This window comes from Henckelia pumila, chromosome 3 (assembly GCF_033568475.1).
Source record: "Henckelia pumila isolate YLH828 chromosome 3, ASM3356847v2, whole genome shotgun sequence".
NCBI lineage: Eukaryota > Viridiplantae > Streptophyta > Magnoliopsida > Lamiales > Gesneriaceae > Henckelia > Henckelia pumila.
The window spans coordinates 23593780-23620282 of record NC_133122.1 but is presented as its reverse complement, the minus strand read 5'-3'; the positions used below and the strand labels follow the sequence as shown (position 1 = coordinate 23620282).

Genomic DNA, 26503 nt, shown 5'->3' with positions numbered 1-26503 from the left:
AAGAAACAGAGTCAGCTAAAGCAAAAATAATGAACCAAGGGTCATCCCAAAAAATTGGTATGCCATTGTCATTATTAAGGCCACCTGGAACTGTGAAGGCTGCAGCAAACACGACCGTAGCAATCAATGCCGCCGCAAAGGTACATGAGCTGGCAGTGTCTTTCATCCATTTTCCCCTTGAGATTTCAAATCTTGGTGCTTCTCGGTAAACAACATCTGAGGAGTTTTTCCATCTTTGTTTTTTGATGTTCTATGGGAAGGGTGACAAAATTTTCCATTTCCTATTACAAAGTGAAGAATTTGTTAGCACAAAAAGATAATTTGTATCCTAAGCTAAATAACCAAGGACTAGGGGAAAAGATAATTAATATGGCTTAAGATTTTATTTTGACAGGCACATGTTAGAATCATTCGGTGTGCTTAGATGCCTAAAAATACATATAATGTTACTATAAAATATTGTAATGCAGATGTAACATGTACCTTAAACCATTGTAATTCATATTGCATCTGCAAAGCTGCACCAGAAACAAGATTAAGCTTATGAGCAGGGGCTTGCTCTCCACACATATGCATATAATTGTTACCAAAAGTGTCAACAGAGTCATAAAAAAAATGTTTTCCCTCCTTCATTTTATGGAAGAGATTGAAAACATTTTCTGAGCGTCCTCTTGCCGCGACATGAAATATATTGCCTTCATTTTTTGTATCCGCAATGTTAATCGTGGTTGGAAACATCTCCATTATCACCTCCACAACCTCATTTATGCCATTATGTGCAGCCAACAATAATGCCCTTTCATAGATAGATGACGGCAAAGATTCCAAGGCCTTGCAGACGCAATTGACAAGTTTCAGTGCTTGTTGGTGCATTACTTTCTTATCTCTGATGCTTTTCACATAAGGAACTGTATGTAATTCATTAGTGAAAATTGTCATAACCAAGAGAACTAAGGTGGAAAATAAGGTATGGGTGTGAAAACCCGGACCATGAAGAGGGATGAACAAGACCATGAATCTCACAACATTCCGAATTTAGATCATGTACAGGTGTGAACAAGACCATGAAGTTTAAAGTTTGAATTCGAAGTTCAGATTAATTCAAATTAGCCATTCTATATACTCCAACAAGATATAAAGCCAAGGAATGAATCTGATTTCAGTTTTAGAATGGAAAGGGTCAACAAATTAACATCATCATTTCTGCCATTATTTCAAGAAATAATGGTCATAATTCAGAAAACTTGAATGGAAAATCAAGGGTTGTTAAGGCTCTTCACCTATAAATACATCTTCACTCTTCATAAGGAAGAACACCCAAAAATCGAGAGAAAAAGCGTCTATAGCAGCCATGTTTTCCAGCATCAATGATCTTAATTTCGAGCAGCAACCAACGAGGTCGAGCCAAACGATGTAATTTAAGTATTCGAAAGCTGATATTAATCTTTGTTAAGCACTTTCAGCAAGTGAATTTATTATATTTTAAAAGCATGCATGTCCGTGTTTTAAATCGAATATAAACCAAATTATAATAATGGTTCGTCTTTTGAGTTGAGAATAGGGATTAAAATGGAACAAACCCTTAGGCTAGATTGGTATGTAGCGACAAAATAAGGTGCGAATATAATGAAACTTTGGAATAAGAACCCATAGAATAACTATGAACTATATCTATACTATATATCTATATCTATACCTATATATTAAGTAAGAAGGTCTTATGGTCTCTTGGACCATATGGTATGCCAATAAATTAAAAATTAAAAAAAAATTGTTCCCTCTTCTATTTCAATTTTTTTCCCACCATTATGATTTAATTTTTTAAATTTAACTATTTCTTTTCTTTTCATCTCAAAATTTTTTATACAATCATTTTAATTGAAAATTTTAATTGAAATATAATTTTATTATAAAATAAATTATTTAGCACGCATTGCGTGCAACAAGTCGCTAGTTATATATTAAGCAAGAACACCTTATTTTGTCTCTTGGTAAGCTCAACCTCAAATTACAAAAATAAAAAATAAAAACCCATAAAAATGTCAAATTACAAAAAATGAATATCATATTAAAATCAAATACTTTAAAAATAAATGTTATATAATATACACACAACATATAATATTTATATATTACGTTACACACGTAGTGCATGTGCGTTACCGCTAGTAATGTGCTAGGAGTTAAGTAAATGTCAATAGTAACTTAAGAGAGGAGGGGGGGGGGGGGGGTGGGTAAATGTAATTAACGCAATAGAAAAAACAGAAAGATATTGAGATACTTACTTTTATAAATTATCTCAAACCAACTGTTCTTGCTTGCTTCATCGTTAGCACTTAGATTCACGATATCATCAATATTGTCACTAGCTGTTGCCGTCAAAATAATACCTAAAATATAAGGGAAAAAATCAGTAGAAAAATTTATATATCTAACTCAAGGGAGGTAGAATCGACAATATTCACTGTGATTTTGGTTCTTTAAATAATAAAATTTTATTCTCCTATGATACATATTTATTTCTCCCAGTTTTATTCATTTTACGGCGAGAAATGATATGGTGATAGATATTAGTAACGTATTTGGTATTGAATCAACTTTCCAGTTGAAAAGGAACTAAAACTACACAACCTAAATCATGTTAACTGACTAAGCTAGAAAATAGAATAAAATGGAAATTGAGATAAGTTACAATGTTACTCTTACAATTTTTCCACATGTTATTTTTGCATAGTACTTTAGATCAAAAAATGAAAAAAATAAAAATTCATCCATGTAATTTTGGATTTTGGTCCACTAAAATTTCAAATTTTAGAGTAGCTCCATACCAAAATTAATGTTTGAAAACTTAGTGAACCAAAACTAAAACCAAAACGTAAACAGATGTGGATGAAAAACTTACTTTTACTACAATTATTTATAAGATATCAAAATTAGTAGTTGTATTTATTTTTATGTAATAATATTACATTATACACACCATATAGTTGTTCGAAAAGTTTGATTGAAGAAGACAAGAAAATATAGCTAGCTTGTGCCTCGTATTGAACCCGCACACAAATTAAAAACTCATAAAAATTGGGGAAAAGACAAAAACTTACGTGAATAAATCCATTTTTGGCACCAACTGAATTTTGTTCCACTTTCGAATACAGAACCCGACCTAGCTAACTCGTACAATGCATCAGTCCAGACTTATTTTTCAATCCTGCCAAATGTGGATACTCTTGCACCAATTTCAAGGCCACATCTGGCAGAAATTAAATTAAAATAGTTGAGATTACCAATTTGACATAGTAAATTAGCCTCCTAGCTCTTAGCAATTTCGGTGTTTTTTTTTTCTGCAGACTACTACTCCCACGGAAAAAGGAGGTGAACTCCGGTGAAAATTAGCCAAGTTTTAAAAGAAAGGGCAAATTGCATATATCACCACCTAGAAATCCCGAGTTTCTGAAGTTTTTTGAATTAATAACATCATGTGATTCCAAGTCTAAATTGTGGTAAAATGAGAAGAGTCTATAATTTCTTAATGGAATTCATATCAATAAATTAAGGTGGTGCTTGCAAGAGCTTATTTACATTCTTCTCACCTTGTATTGAGCTTGAAAACGCTTAAATTAAAATACTGAAAAATACTACACAGCACATTTAAATACCAACAATGAATTCCACACATTAAAAAAAAGAAAGAGGAAAAACTTACCAATGAATTGAGAAATTATGACCCTCAACAAGAGTGAAGCTCCCAACTGTCCGTCAAACGGGCTTTTGTCGATATGTCTTTGGTAGACCGACTCGAGCTCCTGTCCATTGGATGGTCTCTCCTCGGTATGTTTCTTGTGTATGCCTATCAAATATTCAAGGATCCCTTTATGGCAGTAGACTGCCGCTATGTGCACCGGTAAACAATCCTGTTTATTTGTAATATATAGCAATTCATGATTTCTAGTCACTAACATGACCACAGTTTCCCGATTTCCAATCATTGCAGCCCGGTGCAAAGCAGTGTTCCCGTAAGAGTTTCGTATAGCCAACGCATCATTTGGCATTGATTGTAGCAACTCTCTCACAAAAGCATTCGACTTTTTTCCTATGGTCACGGCTACCAGCAAAGACGTCTCATTAATTTCACTGATAATCGCAGTTTTTGCCTCTATATTTGTTTCCAGCAACCTCCTTGCTTCATTCCACTCCGCTTTTGTTATGGCCCTACGCAAGGGCAAGTACTTTGTGTAATCCGTGCCTGCACAAGCTAGTGCTTACTTAAACTGGACAAAATAATTTAAGTCATCAAATTGCATAAAGTCTTCACCGGACTCGGAAACAAGGTAGTGTTCGGCAATGCGCGCTTAGAAAAAAAGTAAGCATTTCCAAAGAGTACTGCCCAAGTCTGAGCCCAATTAGATGTGATATATGTTAAGGCTTCAGGTTATATATAATTCGAGCTTTAATATTTGGATCGACTTGGCACTTCAGTATCATTGCGAGTTTGATCATTTAAATATATAGTCCAATTTCAGTTTTAGTTTGTGATAGCACGATGACAGGATATATTAGCAATGATTGGTGTGATTCCAGCGCTCTTCAGAAAATATCAACTGAAAATCGAAACAAGCGAAAACAGCGTACCCGGGGAGTGTTTAGTTTTTGCATATTTAAAAATGATTTTTCTAGAGAGTATTTGGAAGTTGGTGAGAATTTAAAGTAAAGAGTGTTTGAAAATATAAGTTTAAAGCTAATGCAAGCATAAGTTTGAGTTTTTAAACTATAATTGCCTCCAAGCTTAATTTTTATCTAAATAATAATCATACTCTTAAGCTATATAAAATTGATCTCTTTTAGTTATTTAAGTTTTGATACTTGATAAGCACAAATTCTATAGCTTATTTGGTATATTATTTTGTCGTATTCGTGCTTATCTCGCATTTTTATTTCGAGTTTTGCGCCTAAATCGTCATACTTTTATGTGTTTGTAGGTTTGACTAAAATTTGAGAAAGCTTAAATATTGATGAAAAAGTCAAACAATGCGATGTCACGTCGAAACTTGGCCGAAAAATACGAAAAAATCATAAGAAGCCAAGAAGATTGAACAAAATTTCATGCACGAACCCTGTGCATGCTCTGGAAGGGGGTCCGTGCATTTTAGAGAGAAAGAAATATTCGAGACAGTAAAATACACGGACCCCATGCACCTGCTGGAAGGGGGTCTGTGCATTTTGTGAAAATGAAGATTTAGCCCCAGAAAAATATCCGGACCCCGTGCCTTGTGTGAACCAACCTCCGTGCACATGTTAATGAAGAATTTTGAGGCAGAAGACGTCCGAACGTGTACACGGATTCGTGTCCGGGGTCCGTGTAATTACTGTTCACAACTTGAAGAAAATAGCCGGAGGTTGACACGGATGTTGTCCAGGGTCCGTTCGCTTCGGAGATTTGGAAAAAAAATTATTGCCAGAATTTGGAAATTTCGAGACTTTTATTATTTTGGGCAATATTGAAGGCTTTTTGGAGAAATAATATAAATAGAATAAAGCTCTAATTGAAGGAGGACTTTTGACTTTTGAACTTTTGCCAGATTTCAGAACTGACGGCTGAGAGCTTGGAAGAGAAGAAGCGAAGAACACAAGCAAGACTAGCAACACCATCATTGAGATTTTCTTTATTCTTCTTCTTCTTTTTGATTTATTATGAATTCGAACATCAGATTTTTTACTATTTTTTATATTATGAAGTAGTCGTCTTTTGACCGGGGCCACGATAGGGCCAGACTATTGATTTTTGTTCATGGAATGAATTAATGTATTTTTGATTGATTTTATATTTATTGATTAATATTTGTGCATAATTCTTGCTTTTAATCTGGCCAATTAATTGTATGTCTGTTGTTCGATCTGGACTTGAAAAAGAAAATATTGAAATTAGCTTCAGAAATATTAATCACCATATGGTTAAACCGACTAGAATTAGTATATGGTTTCAGCGTGCGATTTTAGGCGAAAGCTGAAATTCCATAGTTGCAAATGCGTTTTTGTTTAATTAAATTCAATTAGAAATTATTGGACTGTTAAATGAAAATAAGATTGTTAATTCTAGAAATAGATTAATAATTATTCTAGAGAATTTCATCGTGAATATGAATGTTTCTTGCTTGATTAAATCCAATATCATCAATGTCTAGTACCGTTGTGTGTTCCTGGTCATTTTCTTGAAATTTGAATCCATCTCAAATTTATTCTGCTATTTTAATTTAATTAAAATTTCTACTTTAGAATAATTTATTTTATTTTAGTTCGTAGTTAATTCATAAAAATCCCTCATTTTATTTAGCCTAGATTAAATTGAATAATTTATATCTTAGTATTTAAACAATAATCTATGTGGGATCGACTTGGACTCAATCCAAATATATTATAACTTGACCTAGTTCACTTGCTAGAATTTCCCAACCGAAATCGTCGGTCAATACTCGCACCATAAAAAATGTATTTATATATTTTTTATTATATTATGAATATTATATATATTAAAATTAAGTAATTTTTTTTATAACATGAATGCTTGAACACTATATAAAATTAATAAAATATGAAAATATAAAATTGAAAAAATTCGTATAAATACAACAAATAATTAAGTATAAAAAAATTTTGAAAATGTAAATTATATAAAAATGCAAAAATTATTTAGAAAATATATGATTGAAACTTTATAATTCTATTAGAAACTTTTAAAAACTCATATGAGGAGAAAAAATTAGGTCAAATGAATGAAGGGTACGTATATAATTAATATAATAAATATTTTAAGGATATAAAAATGTCAAATTATAATTTAAAACATTAAACTGAAAAACAAATACCCTATTTGGGAAAAAGCTGAGAAATGTTTCTTAGAAGCTCTTCCAAACACTACCTCTTGCTTCTTGCCTTTGACTAAAATTTATAAACACTGAAGGCAGTGGCGGAGCCACATATAGCTTCACCCGGGCTTAAGCTCGGGTGGCCCGAAATTTTTTTAAAATTTTATATATATTGATCCTGGGAAAATTTTAGATTAATTTGATATAGTAGCCCGAGTGATTTTATTCAAAAGTTTAAATAATTCTAGAATTTAAAATTTTAGCCGGAGTAATTTAGGAATTATGGCTTCGCCATTGACTGAAGGTAGAGTTGACATAAACAAATACTCAAAAACATTTTCATGTAGCTAATTAAATCTAAGAAATCCTTTCTGGCTCTCCAAAACACTCCCTCGGATGTTATGCATAATCTCAATTTTAGTAAATTGTTTCTACATGTCAATGAAAACACGAGTGCAATATTGTTGTTGAATGATTCTCGTCTCTATGCGGCCGGAGTAGGAAGGTAGTAGGCATAACAGAGTATTAATTAAATCAATCTCTCATTGTCATATGAAAGGAAAATATATTAATCAAATAATTAATAACTTACGAGTTCCATTGTTTTGCTGAGGAACATTAACATTGTTGGTTGTCTGAGATTGGAGTACTACTATACCATCTTCATCTCCCGCCGTAGTATTTTGAACTCCTCCGACTGCTACTGCGTCTCCTTCGCCCTCTCGATTTTCAGAAGAATCAGATGCCTGGTTTTGATTGAAAATGTCGCGCAACTTCAGCCAAACTTCCTTGGAACTGCTCAATCCCACCATCATGGCAAGAGCATCGTTCCCGATGGAACCTAAAATCCATCCCTTGATAAGCTTGTCGGTTCTTTTCCAAAGTATATGCTCTGGGGATTCTTCAGACAGTGGGGGGATTTGGCCCTCTACGAAACTCATCAACCCCTGGCTTTCTAATAAACAAACCATTTGTTCTTTCCACATACCAAAATGAATGCTTCGGTCTTCGCCTCTAAGTAAGGGCCTCACCGATACAAAGTTTGCGACGTTAACAGTCGAGGGCAGTGGATAGTTGGCCATTGGAAATGGGAATTACGCAAAATATTGCTGCTAAGTTTCAATAGCAACGCAATTGTAATTTATCCTTCCGTAGGTCTCTGCTTTTTATAAATGTTATAGTTTGCATGATTGATTAAATATTGTGTCATTACTCTACAGAGTTGAAAGTTTCATACTAATCGATGCCATAAAAAAACCCCATTATTATATATCGGGCAATTTGCTCAAAAATCCTCAAATGCAAACATGTTTTGCTTTAGGGTCCCTAGTTATAAGATGTGGTACAAAACAATACAAGATGTGGTATAAAACCATACAAGATGTGGTACAAATTAACAAAAAATGTGGTACAAAAAAGTGGATAGGGAGTTCAGAACAAAACATGTTTGCATTGGAAATTTTTGAGCAATTTGCACTTATATATCCGTCTATCTTAAAAAAAATAATAATAATAAACCATTATTATTATTTTGCGAGCTACGTGTTTATTCCTATTATTATTGGACATTCATATTCCAAAACTACAAGTTTTCTGAATAGTTGTCACGTATAATATATTAAAATTTGGAGTGGTGATTTCAGATACATAAAATAATATAAGGTTGACCTTTTCCTCTAAACCATGATTGGTTTAAGAACAAATTTTTTTTAGTTATTTTGAGAAAATATATACATGAAGTAACAAATTTTGTAATATGTAAAATTCAATCATTTTCCTTGGTTTACATTGCTTCCACGAAGGAACTTCAAGTATAAAATCATAGTCAAGGGAATATATATATAAATTTTCAGCTGCCCAACCATGTTTCCCCACTTCGTCCACGACCACCGGGTTTTAGTGATGTAAAAAAAAAAACAAAAACCACTAACCGGGTTTTAGTCGCGGACGAAGTGGGGAAACATAGTTAGGCAGCTGAAAAGTCCTCATATATCTATATCTATCTATATCTATATACCTATAAAAGTGTGGATAGAAGAACATGTTTTTTAATTGTGTATTGACGCATTTAGCATTCTATAAAAACTTCTATATATACATCATTACACCCACTAAATTACTCACTAATATAATTACTTGACATTAAAACATCAAAAGTAAATTACCCACATTTTTCTCAACTAACTAACTATTTCCACTAACATAATTACATGTTATTAAAAAAATCAAAAATCTATATTGTTTATAAATTCTTGGTTAAATATTGTTTATTGTTATAAATTTAGTAGAGAAAGATTAGAGAATAAAAGACAAGAGAGAATATAATAGAAAAGATGAGAGTATAATATATGAACTAAACACCTCTATTTATAGGGTAGAGGGATTAGTGTAAAAAAGAAAAATTACAATTAAATCAATCAACTATATTACATTTATATATAACACTCCCTCTTAGATAATTGATGGAGAGTCCAATGTTGCCTCTTTAAAATCTTGTCAGTAAAACCCAGTGGGAAAAACCTGAACGAAGGAAAAAGAGTACAACAATTGATACTCCTCCTGATTTCAATCACCGAATATCTTTTAATTGATGCATCCCTATCTTTCGCCCCAATTTCTTGAATGTTGATGTCGGTAATGCCTTTGTGAATAAATCAACTACATTGTCACTTGAACGGATATGTTGGACATCAATATCACTTTTCTGTTGAAGTTCGTGCGTGTAGAAAAACTTTGATGAAATGTGTTTCGTTCGATCGCCTTTGATATACCCTCATTTTAGTTGTGCAATGCAAGAAACATTATCTTCAAAAATAGTCGTCGGGCTATTTTTCGTTGTTGGTAGTCCGCATGGTTCTTGAATATGTTGGGTTATAGATTTCAACCATATACATTCTCGACTTGATTCATGCATTGCAATGATCTCAGAGTGATTTGATGATGTCGCTATCAAAGTTTGCTTTGTTGACTTCCATAAAATAGCGGTGTCCCCTCGTGTAAACACATAACCCGTTTGGAATTTGGCTTTATGCGGATATGAAAGATAGCCTGCATCTGCATATCCTATTAAAGAGAAATTTGATTTTTTCGAATAAAATAATCCCATGTCAGTTGTACCACGAAGGTAACGAAATATATGTTTTACACAATTTCAATGTCTTCGGGTTGGAGAAGAACTATATCTTGCTAGAAGGTTGACAGAAAATGATATATCTGGTCGAGTACAATTTGCAAGGTATGACAATGCCCCAATTGCACTAAGATATGGTACTTCAGGACCAATGATATTTTCTCCATCTTCAAGTGGACGAAAAAAATCTTTATTAGTGTCACGTGATCGTACGACCATTGGTGATACTAATGGATGTGATTTGTCCATGTAAAAGCGTTTTAATATTTTCTTTGTGTATGAAGATTAATGAACAAATATTCCTTCTGATAAATGTTCGATTTGCAATCCGAGACAAAACTTTGTTTTTCCCAAATCTTTCATCTCAAATTCACTTTTTAAATAATTGGCAGTTTTAGTGAGCTCTTCGGGAGTTCCTATAAGATTTAAATCATTGACATACACTGCCACGATTGCAAAACCCTCATCCTTCTTTTTTGTAAAAACGCATGGGCAAATAGCATTATTTGTGTAACCTTCTTGTAGTAAATATTTGCTAAGGCGATTGTACCACATTCGCCCAGATTGTTTTAATCCATATAACGATTTTTGCAATTTAATTGAGAACATGGTCTTGGGATTTGTATCACTTGATTCTGATGGTTTAAATCCTTCAGGAATTGTCATGTATATGTCGCTATCAAGTGAACCATATAAATATGAAGTGACCACATCCATAAGTCTCATATCCAAATTTTCTGATACAGCCAAACTAATCAAGAATCGAAAAGTGGTGGTATCCATCACAGGTGAATATGTTTCCTCGTAATCGATTCCAGGTCTTTGAGAAAAACCTTGGGCTACAAGTCTGTCTTTGTATCTTACAATTTTGCCATTTTCATTTCTTTTTCGTACAAACACCCATTTGTATCCTACGGGGATTACATTTTTGGGTGTTTGAACTACGGGTCCAAACACTTTACATTTTTTTAGAGAATATAATTCCGCTGATAGCTTCCTTTCATTTTGGCCAGTCATTTCTTTGTTGACAATCTTTAACAGATTGTGGTTCGGGATCATCAATACCTTGCATGATATCAAGAGCCATGTTAAGTGCGAACACATTATCGATGTTCGTATTTCTGCGATCCCATATTTTACGAGATATCAAATAATTTGTTGAAGTCTCAATATTTTCATGTGGTTGTGATTCTTCATGGATCAAGTTATCCACATCTGTTTCATTTTGATGTAAGGTTTCTTCTTCTAGAGTTTTCAAACCTTGTTTTTCTTGTACCTTTCTTTTTCTGGGTACTGTATCCTTTGAACCAATTGGTCGGCCATGCTTCTGGCGTATTTTAGATTCATTTGCGGGTAAAGTATTATATGGTCCTGCAGGGACATCGATCTTCACTGGGGTATTTTCTACTTGTATGTGTGACTTTGTTACATTTTTTGTATTAACAAAAGTATCAGGTAATTGATTTGCAATTCTTTGCAAGTGAATGATTCTTTCAACTTTTTGCTCACATTGATTGTTTCTGGGATCGTAATGAGATAATGTTTTCTCATTCCAAAAGATTTTTTGTTGTTCTTCAGGATACAATTTTGCTCCACCCAATGTTGGAAAATTTGTTTCATCAAAATGGCAATCTGCAAATCTTGCAGTAAACAAGTCGCCTGTTAAGGGTTCCAAATATCTAATGATAGATGGTGACTCATATCCCACATAAATTCCAAGTCTACGTTGGGGACCCATTTTGGTTCGTTGTGTAGGTGGGATAGGTACTTGTACCGCACAACCAAATACTGTAATGTGAGAAACTTCTGGTTCTTGACCATATGCAAGTTGCAATGGTGAATATTGGTGGTAATTAGTTGGTCTTACACGAATCAACGATGCAGCGTGTATGATAGCATGACCCCAGGCTGAAGATGGCTATTTTTTTTCATGAGTAGCGGTCTTGCAATTAATTGCAGTTTCTTAATAAAGGATTCTGCAAGACCATTTTGTGTATGGACATGGGCTACTGAATGCTCGACCAAAGTCCCTATTGACATACAAAAGTCATCAAATTCTTGTGATTTAAATTCTGCAGCATTATCAAGGCGAATTGCCTTAATTGAGTGGTCAGGAAATTGAGCTCGTAGTTTAATCATTTGCCCAAATAGCTTTGCAAAAGCTATATTTCGAGTTGCAAGCAAACTAACACGTGACCACCTAGTTGATGCATCAATCAATACCATAAAGTATCGAAATGGACCAAATGATGTGTGTATAGGCCCACAAATATCCCCATGAATTATTTCCAAAAATGTTGGAATTTCAACATCAATCTTCGTTGGAGAAGGCCTTATAATTAGTTTGCCTTGTGAACAAGCCACACATGAAAAGTCACCATTTAGGAGAACCTTTTGATTCTTTAAGGGATGTGCGAATTATCTATTATTCTTCGCATCATTGAACTCCCAGGGTGACCAAGTCGGTCGTGCCATAATATGAAAGTTTTCTTGTCAACAAACTTCTTGTTTGTAACTGTATTTGCCTCAATTGCCTTTATTATTGTGCAATACATCCCAAAACAGAGTGCACGTAATTTTTATTTTATATGTTTTTTTACCACATATCATAGATGTAATACAAAGGTATTCAACCTTGTTTACATTCAATGTTTCAATATGATATCCATTTCTGCGGATATATTTAAAGCTAAGCAAATTTCTACTGGATTTGCTAGCGTAGAGTGCATTTTCAATATATAGAATTGTCTCATTTGGCAGAATGACTTTTTTCTTTCCATGACCTTCAATAATTTTTGATGCACCCGATATTGTTATAACATTATTTTCAGCTAATGTTAATTCCAAAAAATACCTTTTACTTTGAAGGATGGTGTGAGTTGTACCATTATCGGCTAGACATATGTCTTGGTATTCTCCCATTAATCTAAAAGAAATGCATAATAGATTAAGTTACAACTTCAATATTCATAAGAAGGAAATTATATTAAATTAAGTTTTCAAATCATTAACCACTATTACAACTGAAAATAAAATGTACTGAATAAAACCAAAACCAAAAAGGCAAATCTGACTATTGTAGAAAAACAACATAGATAACCAAAAGCACTAATTTTAGGGACACGAAAGCATTGAAGGCAGAACTTGATCACTCTATTTTTCCTAGCACACCACCCCCAATCAAATGATCAATATTCCCGTCTGGTTGTGGAAAGAAATCAGAGACATCCAAGTGAGTTATATCAATAGGGCCATCATCATCAGCAAAATTTGTCTCTATTTTTCCCTTTCCTTTGATCGAATTTTGGTAGAGATCCACAAGATGCTTTGGAGTACGACAGGTACGAGACCAATGCCCTTCCGTTCCGCATTTGAAACACTTATCTTCATACTCTTTCATGTTTCTCCCTTTTTCTTCTTCATTATTTGGTTTCCACTGCTGGTGATTTGTTTTCTGTCTCTTTCCATCATGTTGCTGGTAATTTTTGTTTTGACCATGGCCATGCCCACGACCATGACCACGCCCAGGTCCTCTTCTAATATGGGGATTTTGAGTTGAGTTGGCATTCACTTCAGGGAATGATATTTCATTTGCTTCAGGAAATGGTGTAGAGCCAGTTGGGCGTAATTGATGATTTTTCAATAGTAATTCATTGTTCTATTCAGCAACTAGTAGAAAGGAAATAAGCTCAGAGTACTTTTTAAATCCACGCTCACGATATTGCTGCTGCAGGAGCACATTTGAAGCATGGAAGGTGGAGAAAGTTTTTTCAAGTAGATCTTGATCAGAAATATTTTCTCCACAAAGTTTGAGGTTTGAACAAATCTTGAATAATGCGGAGTTATAATCGCTTACAAATTTGAAATCTTGTAGGCGAAAATGGATCCACTCATAACGGGCTCTTGGGAGAACTACACTCCTCTGATAGTCAAACTTTTCTTTAAGATTTTTCCAAAATTCTTGTGGGTTCTTCACAGTGAGATACTCAGCTTTCAATCCATCATCGAGATGGTGGCGAAGAAAAATAAGAGATTTTACAAGATCCTGCGGGTATTCATTATTTTTTTCTTTTATTGTGTTTCCAAGATCCTTAGAAACAAGATGAACCTCAGCATCCAAAATCCATGACAAATAGTTTTTTCCAGTGATATCAAGAGCTTCAAATTCAAGTTTTGTAATGTTTGTCATTGCAACTGTTAAAAAGAAAACAAACGAATTTAAGGATAATAATAAATTATATATATAAATATAACAAGTTGAATATATACGTATAGAAAAAAGTACAAAATAAATAATTATGTTATTTATTAATTTATTAAAAAATGTTATAAAATTAGTTAACAAATAATTATATATACATGAAATAAACCATAACAACTCTTGATACTCGATAAAAATCAAACAATGAAAATCTGAATCTCAAAAAATAAATAAAATCAAGGGTTCGTCTTCCTCAACCAAGAATAAAAACTAGAAAGATTAAAATCTAAAAACAGAGAAGATAGAACCTGGCCGCCAGATGTTTTCTCTGTGTTCTTCAGCCGTCTCCAATCAATATCTCACTCTAAAATTCGAGATATATCTTTTAATTAAGGCTAGAGCACTTAATAATAAAAATTCCTAAATTACAGATTTTTTCCCGAACAGCACGTCTCGCTCGATCGGCAAGATGTTGCAGATCGAGCGAGCAAAAATTTCCGAACCTACAGTTTTCATAATTTTTTGGCCGCTCGATCTGCAAACTGTTGCAGATCGAGCGAGCAACTTTTCTCCCAGCAAGCAGCGATTTTGAAAATTCATATCCAGAGATCTAGCCGTCAAATTGAGCTGAAATTTGGACAGCAGCTTCAAAACATCTTGAATTTTATTCTGAACGGTGGAGATTGGATTTGAAGCTATACAAAATTAAAAATGATTTTTGGATCATTGCTGCTCCGTAATTCTTCTCTTGCGCAATAGCTTTTCCATCTTTTCCTCTCTTGTTGCGCAGCTTCATCTTTTGTTCTTCAAGTTCTCTTTTTTTCAGTAAAATGCGACGTACTACACAATAAATCCAGGAGTATGTTATGCAGACATGATAAATAAAATAAGAACACAATACTTAAATCAACTAAATAAATGCATGCTAAACGACAGTAAAACTTCATTAAAATATGCAACTAAAACACACATATCAAATACCTCCACACTTAATCCTTGCTCGCCCTCGAGCAAGTCATGCAAAACAAAATGAAACAAAACAAAAACATAAGCCACAATGAGTATACACATCATAGCCTCAGAGAAAACCACTTTCATCTAAAACAAGCTCATAGCTACTCTCAATCGTCAATGATACACCTTCAGTCGAATGCGAACGTGTGTCATGTTACCCCAGTTACATGCAACTTCAAAAGACAAGTTTCAAGACTGTTCCGACCTATACAATTCAGTGTAAGTTTCACTTTTCAAGTGTCCATTCCTTCCAACGACCTCTATACATACCCACCTCCCTTGAGATAATGAATTACACACCTCCGGATTTTGCACCCGGAATTGCTTTAGCCCCAATAATTACCCGCAAACTTAGCTACAACTAAGACAGGATTAGAATTTCAATCCCCTCGTCTATAGCCCGGATGGAGCATCAACCCCATTTAATCCGCATACTTAGCCTTGAATTTAATCTTTTAGGATTAGGATTTCAATCCTCTCTAGGCCCGGATGGAGTTGTATAAAATTTATTTTTTTTTTCTCTAGGTGCGCCCAAGATCATAAGTGTCTTACTAGAGTCTCATCAAAATTCATAGAACACAATCGAGATCCACAACCCACCTATTGTCGTGCAATGGTCCAACAAACATCCACAAAATCTAATACATCACTACACTTCACTGGTTTAAACATGCGTGCTTAAAATATTCAACAAACAACCTCCAGTTTCTCATATCCAATGAAGAGTAAAAAAAATTTTCAAAAATTCATAATTTTTTTCAAAATTTCAAAATTTTTCAACTATCTCATCATAGGCTAGAAAGGCTAGAAATCATCATTTACTTATGCACACAAAACACACATGAAACAATTTGCGAACTATATGCAAATACGAAACAAAAAAAAAATGCAAGACAAAATACCAAATACTGAATGCACCACCCCCACACTTATCTAAAGCATTGCCCTCAATGCTCTAGCACTAAAAACACAAAACACAACACAAATAACAAAATGATAACGAGATGCAAAATTAAAACAGAACTCCCCTGGTTCAAGTGTTGGTGTTGTCGTCCTCTTTGGCCTCAGACTGAATAATGGGAGACTCCTAAAAAAATTGGACAGCAGATGGGGCGGCTAGGCTCCTAAAAACAAAGAAAATAAAACAAAAAACAAAACAAAACAAAACAAAACAAAGTGAAATAAAGGAAAAAGACACTGGGTTGCCTCCCAGCCAGCGCTTGATTTTCAGTCATCGGCTTGACTCTCAGAAGCACTGCTCAAAGAGCGGCTGACGCCCAAAATAAGTGTCATATGACACCACAAATGGGTCTTGGTTCCATAAGCCCTCAAGCTTGGCCAGATATAAACTGTTAAAACTCGTCACCACAACAACACTCCAAAGTAGCTGATAAACATGGGAAGAGAACGTCTCGGTGGGCTCTTGGAAGCTAACATCTTTTGAGACTGGTACGAATGGAAAGAAAGGATCTTGGGGATGTGTGTATGATAATACTATCGATGAGCTCATATCGATAGACTCTTGAACTCCGTCATCCTCAAACTCAAGTGGTAACATATTTGCATCGTATGAAATTTCTTCCAGAACATCTTCCGACTGAGGTCCAATAAGAAGAGGAGACTCAAACACCTCTAAATCTTCAGTAGGAATTGATTCGCACTCCCAATTCTGGTTCTCTGAGTCATCATCATTAAACCAAATTGTGTTGGTCAAAGCTTGAGTATCTTGATTCACTTCATGTTCTCGGTATTCATGGACGAGTGATCTCTTGATATTCTCTATGTGCTCCACAAGGTGACATATAGAATTTTTTAGATCTTCTACAGTTTCCACAGTCGATGCCACAAGCTTGCTCATGATATCCTCTAGCGGATGTAAGATCAACTTCGAACAACTTCCCTCCTCCTTTTGAAGCTCAAATGGTTGGTCTGTAAAATCCGGGTATTGCGAGTGTGAATACCGGTAATAGTCAAAATCGGCCATATCATCCAACAGGTGTCTCATGGTATCATCATCTTGGCAAAATATTGAAATACCGGCTGTGAAAGCTCCATCAATTACCCATTTTCTTGTCAATGCATCCAAACCATCAAGAAAAATTGTAAGGAAAGAATAATTAAAAAACTCATGATACCGGAAGATGGTTTCCAAATCTTTAAATCTCTTCCATGCTGCGTAGAATGGCTCTCCGTGTTGCTGGATAAAACATGCTAATACTTGTCGATTTGACATCTCGAAGTATCACATCGTCATAATCCCCCTTCGCCTATGCAAAATTCTTTCTATCTTTGGGTCGTATGAAAATTCTTCTTCTTCCGAAGATTCACCTGCACACACGAAAAAAAACCAGAGTAGCACTAGGAGGAATAATAACAATAAAAAAAACAAAAAACACAAATAAATGAAACGCCTTTCCCCGGCAACGGCGCCAAAATTTGATAGCGCTTAGTCGTGTCACGCCCAAATTAACCCAACTGAGATAAACAATTAAACATGTAGTAGCGAGAGTAGGAATCGTTCCCATGAGGAAAGTGAAATTTATCTGTGTTCTTAAAAATACTGGAAAGGGGATTTTGGAATTTTATCAACTACGATGCAAGAATTAAAAATAAGGAAGATCAATAAATTAACGAGACTTGGTATCGGTCGACTACACCCTTGAAATCATTCACTCGATCATCGATTTCCTAAAAATAATTAATTCACATCGAATATTCATAATTGGAAATTTAATTCCCGTTTCACCTTAAATTTAGTTAACTAGAAAACAGCATTCTAAATTAACCCTTACCAATAAATTAACCCGATAACAGCAATCTAGATTTAAATCCACGGTAGCATTCAAACTAATAAAACTGATGAATCTAGACAACACATACACCAGCGGTTGTATTTAATCTAGTCAATTGTTGTTCCTACGAGTTAACAAATTCAACAGCAGAAAATATTAATCATAGTTGCTTCACAAATTAGATGGTTCAAACAATTATGGATTTGAATTTTAATTTAGCAGTAGATAGTACGAAAGAATTATCAGGTGATCAATCTAATAATCAAACACACAAGAATGAAATAAACCAGAACAACTCTTGATACTCGATAAAAATCAAACAATGAAAATCTGAATCTCACAAGATAAATAAAATCAAGGGTTCGTCTTTCTCAACCAAGAATAAAAACTAGAAAGATTAAAATCTAAAAACAGAGAAGATAGAACCTAGCCGCCAGATGTTTTCTTTGTGTTCTTCAGCCGTCTTCAATCAATATCTCACTCTAAAATTCGAGATATATCTTTTAATTAAGGCTAGAGCCCTTAATAATAAAAATTCCTAAATTACAGATTTTTTCCCGAACAGCACGTCTCGCTCGATCGGCAAGATGTTGCAGATCGAGCGAGCAAAAATTTCCGAACCTACTGTTTTCATACTTTTTTGGCCGCTCGATCTGCAAAATGTTGCAGATCGAGCGAGCAACTTTTCTCCCAGCGAGCAGCGATTTTGAAAAATTCATATCCGGAGATCTAGCCGTCGGATTGAACTAAAATTTGGACAGCAGCTTTAAAACATCTTGAATTTCATTCTGAACGGTAAAGATTAAATTTGAAACTATATAAAATTAAAAATGATTTTTGGATCATTGCTGCTCCGTAATTCTTCTCTTGCGTAATAGCTTTTCCATCTTTTCCTCTCTTGTTGCGCAGCTTCATCTTTTGTTCTTCAATTTATCTTTTTTCCAGTAAAATGCTACATACTACACAATAAATCCAGGAGTATGTTATGCAGACATGATAAATAAAATAAGAACAAAATACTTAAATCAACTAAATAAATACATGCTAAATGACAGTAAAACTTCATTAAAATATGCAACTAAAACACACCTATCAGCACTCGTGCTGATAACGTGTTATAAATTTAGTAGAGAAAGATGAGAAAATAAAAGACAAGAGAGAATATAATAGAAAAGATGAGTGTGTAATATATGAACTAAACACCTCTATTTAGACCTGGCCAAGGGTCGGGTTGGGCCCGGACCTGGCCCGTGGTCAACGGGCCGGTTAACCGGGTCAACGGGTCCAACCCGGAACCGGGACCGGACCGGCCACTAGGCGGTCCGGTCCCGGTTTTCCCTTTGGAAAACCGTCAACCCGGCGGGTTGAACGGGTCTGACCCGCCGGGTTGGAATCGTCCAACCCGGCGGGTTGGACAGGTGGCGCCCATGGGGGCGCCCAGATGATCCAACGACCACTAGCAAGTGGCCGTTGGATCTCTCAACGGCCACGATTTTGTGGCCGTTGAAACCGCGTCGGCCCGCCGGACCCACCGGGTCTACCGAAAGATTATTTTTTTAAAAAAAAAACCTACTTTTTTATCTATAAATACCCCCAACCTCCTTTCATTTTGTTTACACAATTCACTCTTCATTCTCTCTATTCTCAATTCCTTTTAATTTCTTGAATTATCAAAAATATCAAGTTTCGATTATTGGTTTATTGTCAATTGTTGATTTATTTTCATATTTATACAATTACAAATGTCCGGAGCGAGATCAAGTCGTAGGGGTGACAAAGGAAAAGGAAAGGAAAAGAGCATCATACCACCCAAGGCCGAGTATCCTCAATTCAATGTCGATGGCTTTGATCTTGAATATTCCGATGATGAAATTCAAGAAATTCGACAAGAGGCGCAACAAAGACAACAAGTTGAACCCACCACCACCACATCATCATGCAAGTCAAGAAAGTATGAACGATCCGGCGGCCTCTCAAAGACAAACTCGAGCGGTGCCTCGCCCGACATCCGATATCTTCACCAAACATTTCAACAAGGTGATGCTTTCCTCCGGTGATTTGCAAGCCAAATGCAAATATTATTCAAAATGTTACAAATTTAAACAAGGAGGTGGTTATGAAACTTTGACGGCATATCGAGAAAAATCATCCGGTGGAAATTGGTATTGACCGTGGTCAAACTCAAATTCCGGCATTCTCTTCTCAATCGGATAATGAATCTCAACTATTTAAATATAACGAAGCTAGATTTAGAGAAGAAACGGCTAAATTTTGTGCGGTTAAACAACTTTCTTTTAGTTTTAGCGATAAATTATCTTTTAAAAATTGGCTTTCTACAATTGCAAATCCTTCTATTAGACGTATTCCAAGAAATAGTCTCAAACGCACAATAAAAAAGTTAGTCGTTGATCAAAAGAAAGAATTAATTAAGGAATTTTATAGTTTGAATAATAAATTTTCTTTGTGTTCCGATATTTGGAGTGATCATTGGCAAAGTTGTTCATATATGGGTATTACATGTCATTGGATTGATAATAATTGGAACATTCAAAAAAGGTTGCTTACATATAGATGTTTCAACGAATCACATACGTCACAAAATATTTCGCAACTTATATTTGTTATTTTAGAAGAATATGGTCTAACTACCAAAGTTTTTTCAATGTCTTTTGATAATGCTAGTGCAAATACTTCTAGTATTAGTGAGCTTATTGAAATATGTAAACCATCACTAGGTGGCAAATTTTTTCATATTAGATGCACATGTCATATTTTAAATTTGTGTGTTCAAGATGGGCTAAAAATTTTAGGCATACATATTCAACCAATTAGGAACGCTATTCATTATTTATGGACGCATCCTCAAGTTATGAAGCAATGGGGAAAATTTTGTAGAGTAAATGGTATGAAGCCTAAGCGGTTTGCACGAGATGTTCCAACTCGTTGGAATTCAACATATAAATTGTTATTATCCTCTTTTGAATATAAAGATTTATTATGTACATTTTTTCATCAATTTGTTCAAGCTAGTGATATTTATTTGTTTTCAAATCAATGGAACATATGCACTAGTATTTGTGAAATTTTAAAAGTTTTTAATGTTGCTAGTGACCAATTATCCGGTGTTTATTGCCCTACTTCACATTTAATTTTAACACATCGTTGCAACATTGTTTGTATTTTTCATGAACATGTTAAATCTAATGATAATGTTTTATCTCAATGTATTCTCGTCATGAAAGAAAAATGGGAAAAATATTTTTTGCTCATTCCTGAATTTTTTTTATGTGCTTTTGTTTTAGATCCTAGACTTAAATTAGATGGCTTAAGCGACATGTTAACATTATATTATGAATCTTTGGAGCCTATTGCGGAAACTATTCTTTCTATCTCATTGATTTTATTTAATATTAAAACTCATTTACTTGATATTTATAATAAATATAACATCAAATATGGTGGACAAATTGTTTCACATGAAACACAATCCACTGCAACTAGTAATGTTACTTCTAAACTTACTAAAGCACAACTTTTATTAAGGGAACGGACGAAACGTCCACGAGGATCCTCAAGTTCCAGTCAGGAACTTGAGAATTATTTTACCACTACTTTTGATTTTAGTGATACAGATGAGGAAAACTTTGACATTTTGAGATGGTGGTCGCAAAAAACACAAATATATCCAATTTTGGCTATAATGGCAAAAGAAATTCTAGCTTGTCCGGTTTCAACAATTGCAGTGGAGCAAGCATTTAGTATTGGAGGAAATACATTGGACGAGAGACGTTCTAGCTTAAGGTCGGAAAATTTGGAAGCCCAATGTTTGCTCAATGATTGGTCAAAAGCCGCTACTCGAACACAACATATTCAAAGTGATGAAGAAGACCAAGATGATACCGAAGGAACATCCGAAACTACAACGGGAGAAAATGCGAGTGAAGTAGAATAAAATGTAATAGATTTGTAATATAATTCATAAGATGTTGAAATTCTAATATATTGTTTATTTAATAAATGTAATAGATTTTTATTATGGAGATATGAAATATTTGATTGATATTATTTAAAGAATATGTTTTATTAAAAATTTGTTTAAAAATTAAAAAAAAATTGAAGTTGCTCACTTGCCCCTTCGAATTTATTTCAAAGGTTCAGCACCCCAGCACTGATTTTGAAGCGCTGGGGCGCCAGTGCTGATTTTTTTAGCGCTGGGGCGCTGACCCTTCGAATTAAATTCGAAGGGGCAGCGCCCCAGCTCTGATTTGGAAGCCCTGGGGCGCTGCAAAATTTTTTTTTTTTTTAAATTGCACGGGTTAGCCCGGACCCTGAACCGACAGTTAACCGGACCCGGATCGAAACCGGCCATGGACGGGCCGGTTAAGGGTTGGCAAAATGCCAACCTGGACCCGGCGGGTTCGACCCGGCCCGTGGCCAGGTCTACCTCTATTTATAGGGTAGAAGGATTAGTGTAGAAAAGAAAAATTACAATCAATTCAATCAACTATATTACATCTATATATAACATTTATAAATTTTTAGTTATTTATAACATCAAAGATCATTAATCATTAAACCATAAAAAATCAATATTGTTTATAAATTTTCGGTTAAATATTTTTTATAATTTTTCGGTTATTTATAACATAAAAAATAATTAATCATTAAACCATCAAATATCAATATTGTTTATAAATTTTCGGATAGAAGAACATGTTTTCTAATTGTGTATTGACGCATTTAGCCTTATACAAAAACTTCTATATATGCATCATTACACCCACTAAATTACCCACTAATATAATTACTTGTCATTAAAACATCAAAACTAAATTACCCACATTTTTCTCAACTAACTAACTATTTCCACTAATATAATTACATGTCATTAAAACATAAAAAATCTATATTGTTTATTAATTCTCGGTTAAATATTGTTTAAAAAATTTCAGTTATTTATAACATCAAAGATCATTAATCATTAAACCATAAAAAATCAATATTGCTTATAAATTTTCGGTTAAATATTGTTTATAATTTTTTGGTTATTTATAACATAAAAAATAATTAATCATTAATCCATCAAAAATCAATATTGTTTATAAATTTTCGGATAAATATTGTTTATAAATTTGCAGTTATTTGCTTCTCTAATTGATAATTGATAATTATTCAAGATAACTTATTTCATTAAAACATCCTACTTTAAATATTAAGTATTATTAATTTGACACACCAATTACTTACCCACATTTTCCTCAATTTACCATTGCAACTAATTAGTTATTATCATAATTAATAAACTATCTATAAAATGAAAATAATAATTAAAAATCAAACTTAAAATCAATATAACTTAAAATAATTTTTTGGTTTTTTTTTAAATTTTTAAAATATTATTTAAAATTATCCACATTTTCCTCAACTTTTTAGACATATTTCTTTTTAAAATCTTTTTCTATTTATAATTAAAAATGAGTTGATATATGGCCTATTAGCATCATATGTTTATTTCAATCAAGGTTACAATTAGCTTGATATTTTTGGTTGCTATGTTATACTCATGATTAATAATTGGCTATACATGTGATTTTTTTGTGTTATTTCCGTAGGAGTTTTATTTAATTACATTATAATTATTTTTAATAATTTATTAAGTTTATTCAACGAATGATAAAATAGCACCATTAATAACATTATTAATTTAATTCATTATTTAAATTGGAGTCCAATAAAATTATTAAAAATAGAAAATTATAGTTGAGTTATATTCATGTATATATACTTTTAATTTGAAATTATACTGCTCTAATGATAAATAATTAACTATTAATAAAATGGTAAAATTGATAAACATATAAACTTAAAACTAATGCGATATTTTCAATGGTTTATTCTATTTTCGCATTTTATAATTTATTATATCATATTAATTTAATTTAAGTGATATAAATATACTAACTTAATTATACTCAATAGAATATATAGTTAATTTAATTTAGAATTTATTAAATAGAGTCCGTAAAATGGCATCATGATTGTAGTTAGAAGAATATCACCAATTATATTCTATAATCATTATCTAAAATTATACCATTTAGAAATCATGAAAAAATAATAAACCCGAGTATCAAGGAATATTAAAAATTATATTAAATTAAATTAATAAAAAGATTAGTCCAATATTTAATAGTTTCAACCTAAATAACATTAAAACCAATAATTATGAACATTTAAAAATAAATTATTTATCTTACCTATTTAAATGTACCAAATAAATTAACAAGATCGTAGATAATTTAACTTAATATTATATGTCCAAATTTTTTATAGACGTTCTTTATTATATTAATTGATTATGAACATTATACTTTGATACATCAGTAGTTGTCATTATATCTCTAACTAAATTGTTGATTTATTATGTTTTGTTACTTTCTGTTTTATTGTAATGGTATGTGGATGAATAAACATTTTTAAAAAATTTGTTTCAATCCATATTGTTCTTTATGTGTTATGCTTATTATATTATCGTTTGTTAATAACACAAGTTAAGAGATTGAATTTTAAACTATATATTTGTTTTTAATTCATATTATATTTAATTTGTATCAACGTGCATCACATGTTCTTTTTGCTAGTATATATATATATATATATATATATATATATATATATATATACGAATTTGATATTATGAGCACCCATGATGTGCACTTTTGTGTGCACCGCTGACGTGGCATCTTCTACATCCAATAGGTGAACGTCACATCAGCAGGTGCACACATAAGTGAACATGATAGGTGATCACCATATTAAAACTCATATATATATGTAGAGAGAGAGAAATTTTCAGCTGTCCAACCATGTTTTCCCATTTGGTCCGCGACCACTAAAACCCGGTAGTGGGTTTTAGTGGTTTTTGTTTTTTTTTTCGCATCACTAAAACGTGGGTTTTAGTGGTCGCGGACCAAGTGAAAAAACATGGTTGGGCTGTGGGGCCTCGGATTGCTAATCAAATCAAGGGGTAATTAATCACTAAACACGATTAATTAACAAAGGATCAAAGATAAATAGAACAACAAAAAAAAAATTTCCACAAGGGGTGCGCTCGGTCGGTGAAAAACCACCGACCGAGCGCCCCTGTTTTTGTCTCAAAATAGTAGGCTAAAGTCGGGGCTGCGCACGGTCTGCATAAAACAGCAGATCGGTCGCTGTCTGGGCAGAATCATGCCCTGTTCTTCTGTGACAAAACTTGATCCTTCAAACTCATTCCATTACATGTTCTATCCATTCTAAAATATATCCATCTATATAGAACAAAATTAAAACATGTCTACAAGCCTTAGCTACATCAACTAAGTAGTTTAAATGACATCAAAGGAACTAGTTATGTACAAACTCAACTAATGTTCTTCAACTACTACAAGTATCACCATCTAGCATGCTTGTCAAGATCTCAATTACTTCAATTCGGCTACAAACCCGAGACACCACGTGCTAACTCTCTCTCCCGAGCTATCAATGTCATCTTCGACTAGCTCCTGCTCACCTGTTGTCATGCACACATACAAAACAAGAAAACAGCCGGATAAACTCCCGTGAGAATATAATTCCCAGTATAAAAGACATATACATGCGTTAAAATAAAAACATGTCAACTCTAATCATTTAAATTCAAGGATAGAATAATATAACACATCTATCAATTCGAAACATATCAATCAAGACTTCAAATTAATACCTCAACTCAAAAGATTTATATAGTGCGCTATCAAGAATTGATTCATTTCAAATCATTGCCATCAAGATTCGTATCCGATCTTGACATGGATATTCATCTATCGTCGTCATATCTGACTCAAAAATAAGGTCTATCTGACCTTGGCATTAGAATCAATTCAATATCATATCATATCATATCATATCATAAGCAATAAAGATCCACTACCTGAAATGGATCGACAACATCAAATTCTAAATCAAGAACAAAATATAATCAAGTATGTGATTTGTTCGGGATAACTCAAGAATCATCATTCTCGAGTATCAAGTCTCTGACTCTCGATGTCATCTTATACCTTTCAATCTTGTTTTTCACGCTCTTTAATATTCATCAACTGCAGCACAACAAAGGCTATCACAAATTCTGCTCATCTCTTATCAACTCTCATTCCATTCTTCAAGGCAACAAGTCACCAACTTTGTTCAAACTTCTATCGATTCAAAACTAAACTTCTCGAGCTCAATGGTCTTCATTCCTAATCTGAAATTAAGTGTTTACAAGCCATTTATATCAACAAGAACTCAAATAAAAATCTGCTCAATCACAACTCCAACTTCAAAACAAAACAAGTTACACTTTGCTCAATTCTTGGCCGATTTGAATTATAGCTTCTCGAACTCGAAACATTCAAATATAATGTGATAGGAAGTGTAAATATTCTGCATATATCAGCAATCAACTTCTATCTAACTCAGCGCAAGCCATCTAGACTCAAACTTG

At 33.4% G+C, this 26503-nt stretch overlaps 1 protein-coding gene across 1 annotated transcript; it reads right to left on the bottom strand.

Annotated features, from left to right (window-relative positions):
* Window positions 1-407: 407 nt before the first annotated feature.
* On the bottom strand, window positions 408-7942 carry LOC140888270 (uncharacterized). The gene is made up of 5 exons (XM_073295956.1): window positions 7453-7942; window positions 3704-4243; window positions 2286-2390; window positions 484-908; window positions 408-428 (listed from the first exon to the last, which is right to left on the bottom strand). The coding sequence occupies exons 1-5, from the start codon at window positions 7940-7942 to the stop codon at window positions 408-410; spliced, it is 1581 nt and encodes a 526-aa protein (XP_073152057.1).
* Window positions 7943-26503: the final 18561 nt, after the last annotated feature.

Bases quoted from the DNA above. Each gene is read 5' to 3' on its own strand.
- LOC140888270 (XM_073295956.1), bottom strand. From the start codon at position 7,942: ATGGCCAACTATCCACTGCCCTCGACTGTTAACGTCGCAAACTTTGTA. The intron at 909-2,285 runs GTAAGTATCTCA...AATTACATACAG, and splicing joins GTTTGAGATAATTTATAAAA to TTCCTTATGTGAAAAGCATC. The intron at 429-483 runs GTACATGTTACA...ATGTATTTTTAG, and splicing joins ATGAATTACAATGGTTTAAG to GCATCTAAGCACACCGAATG.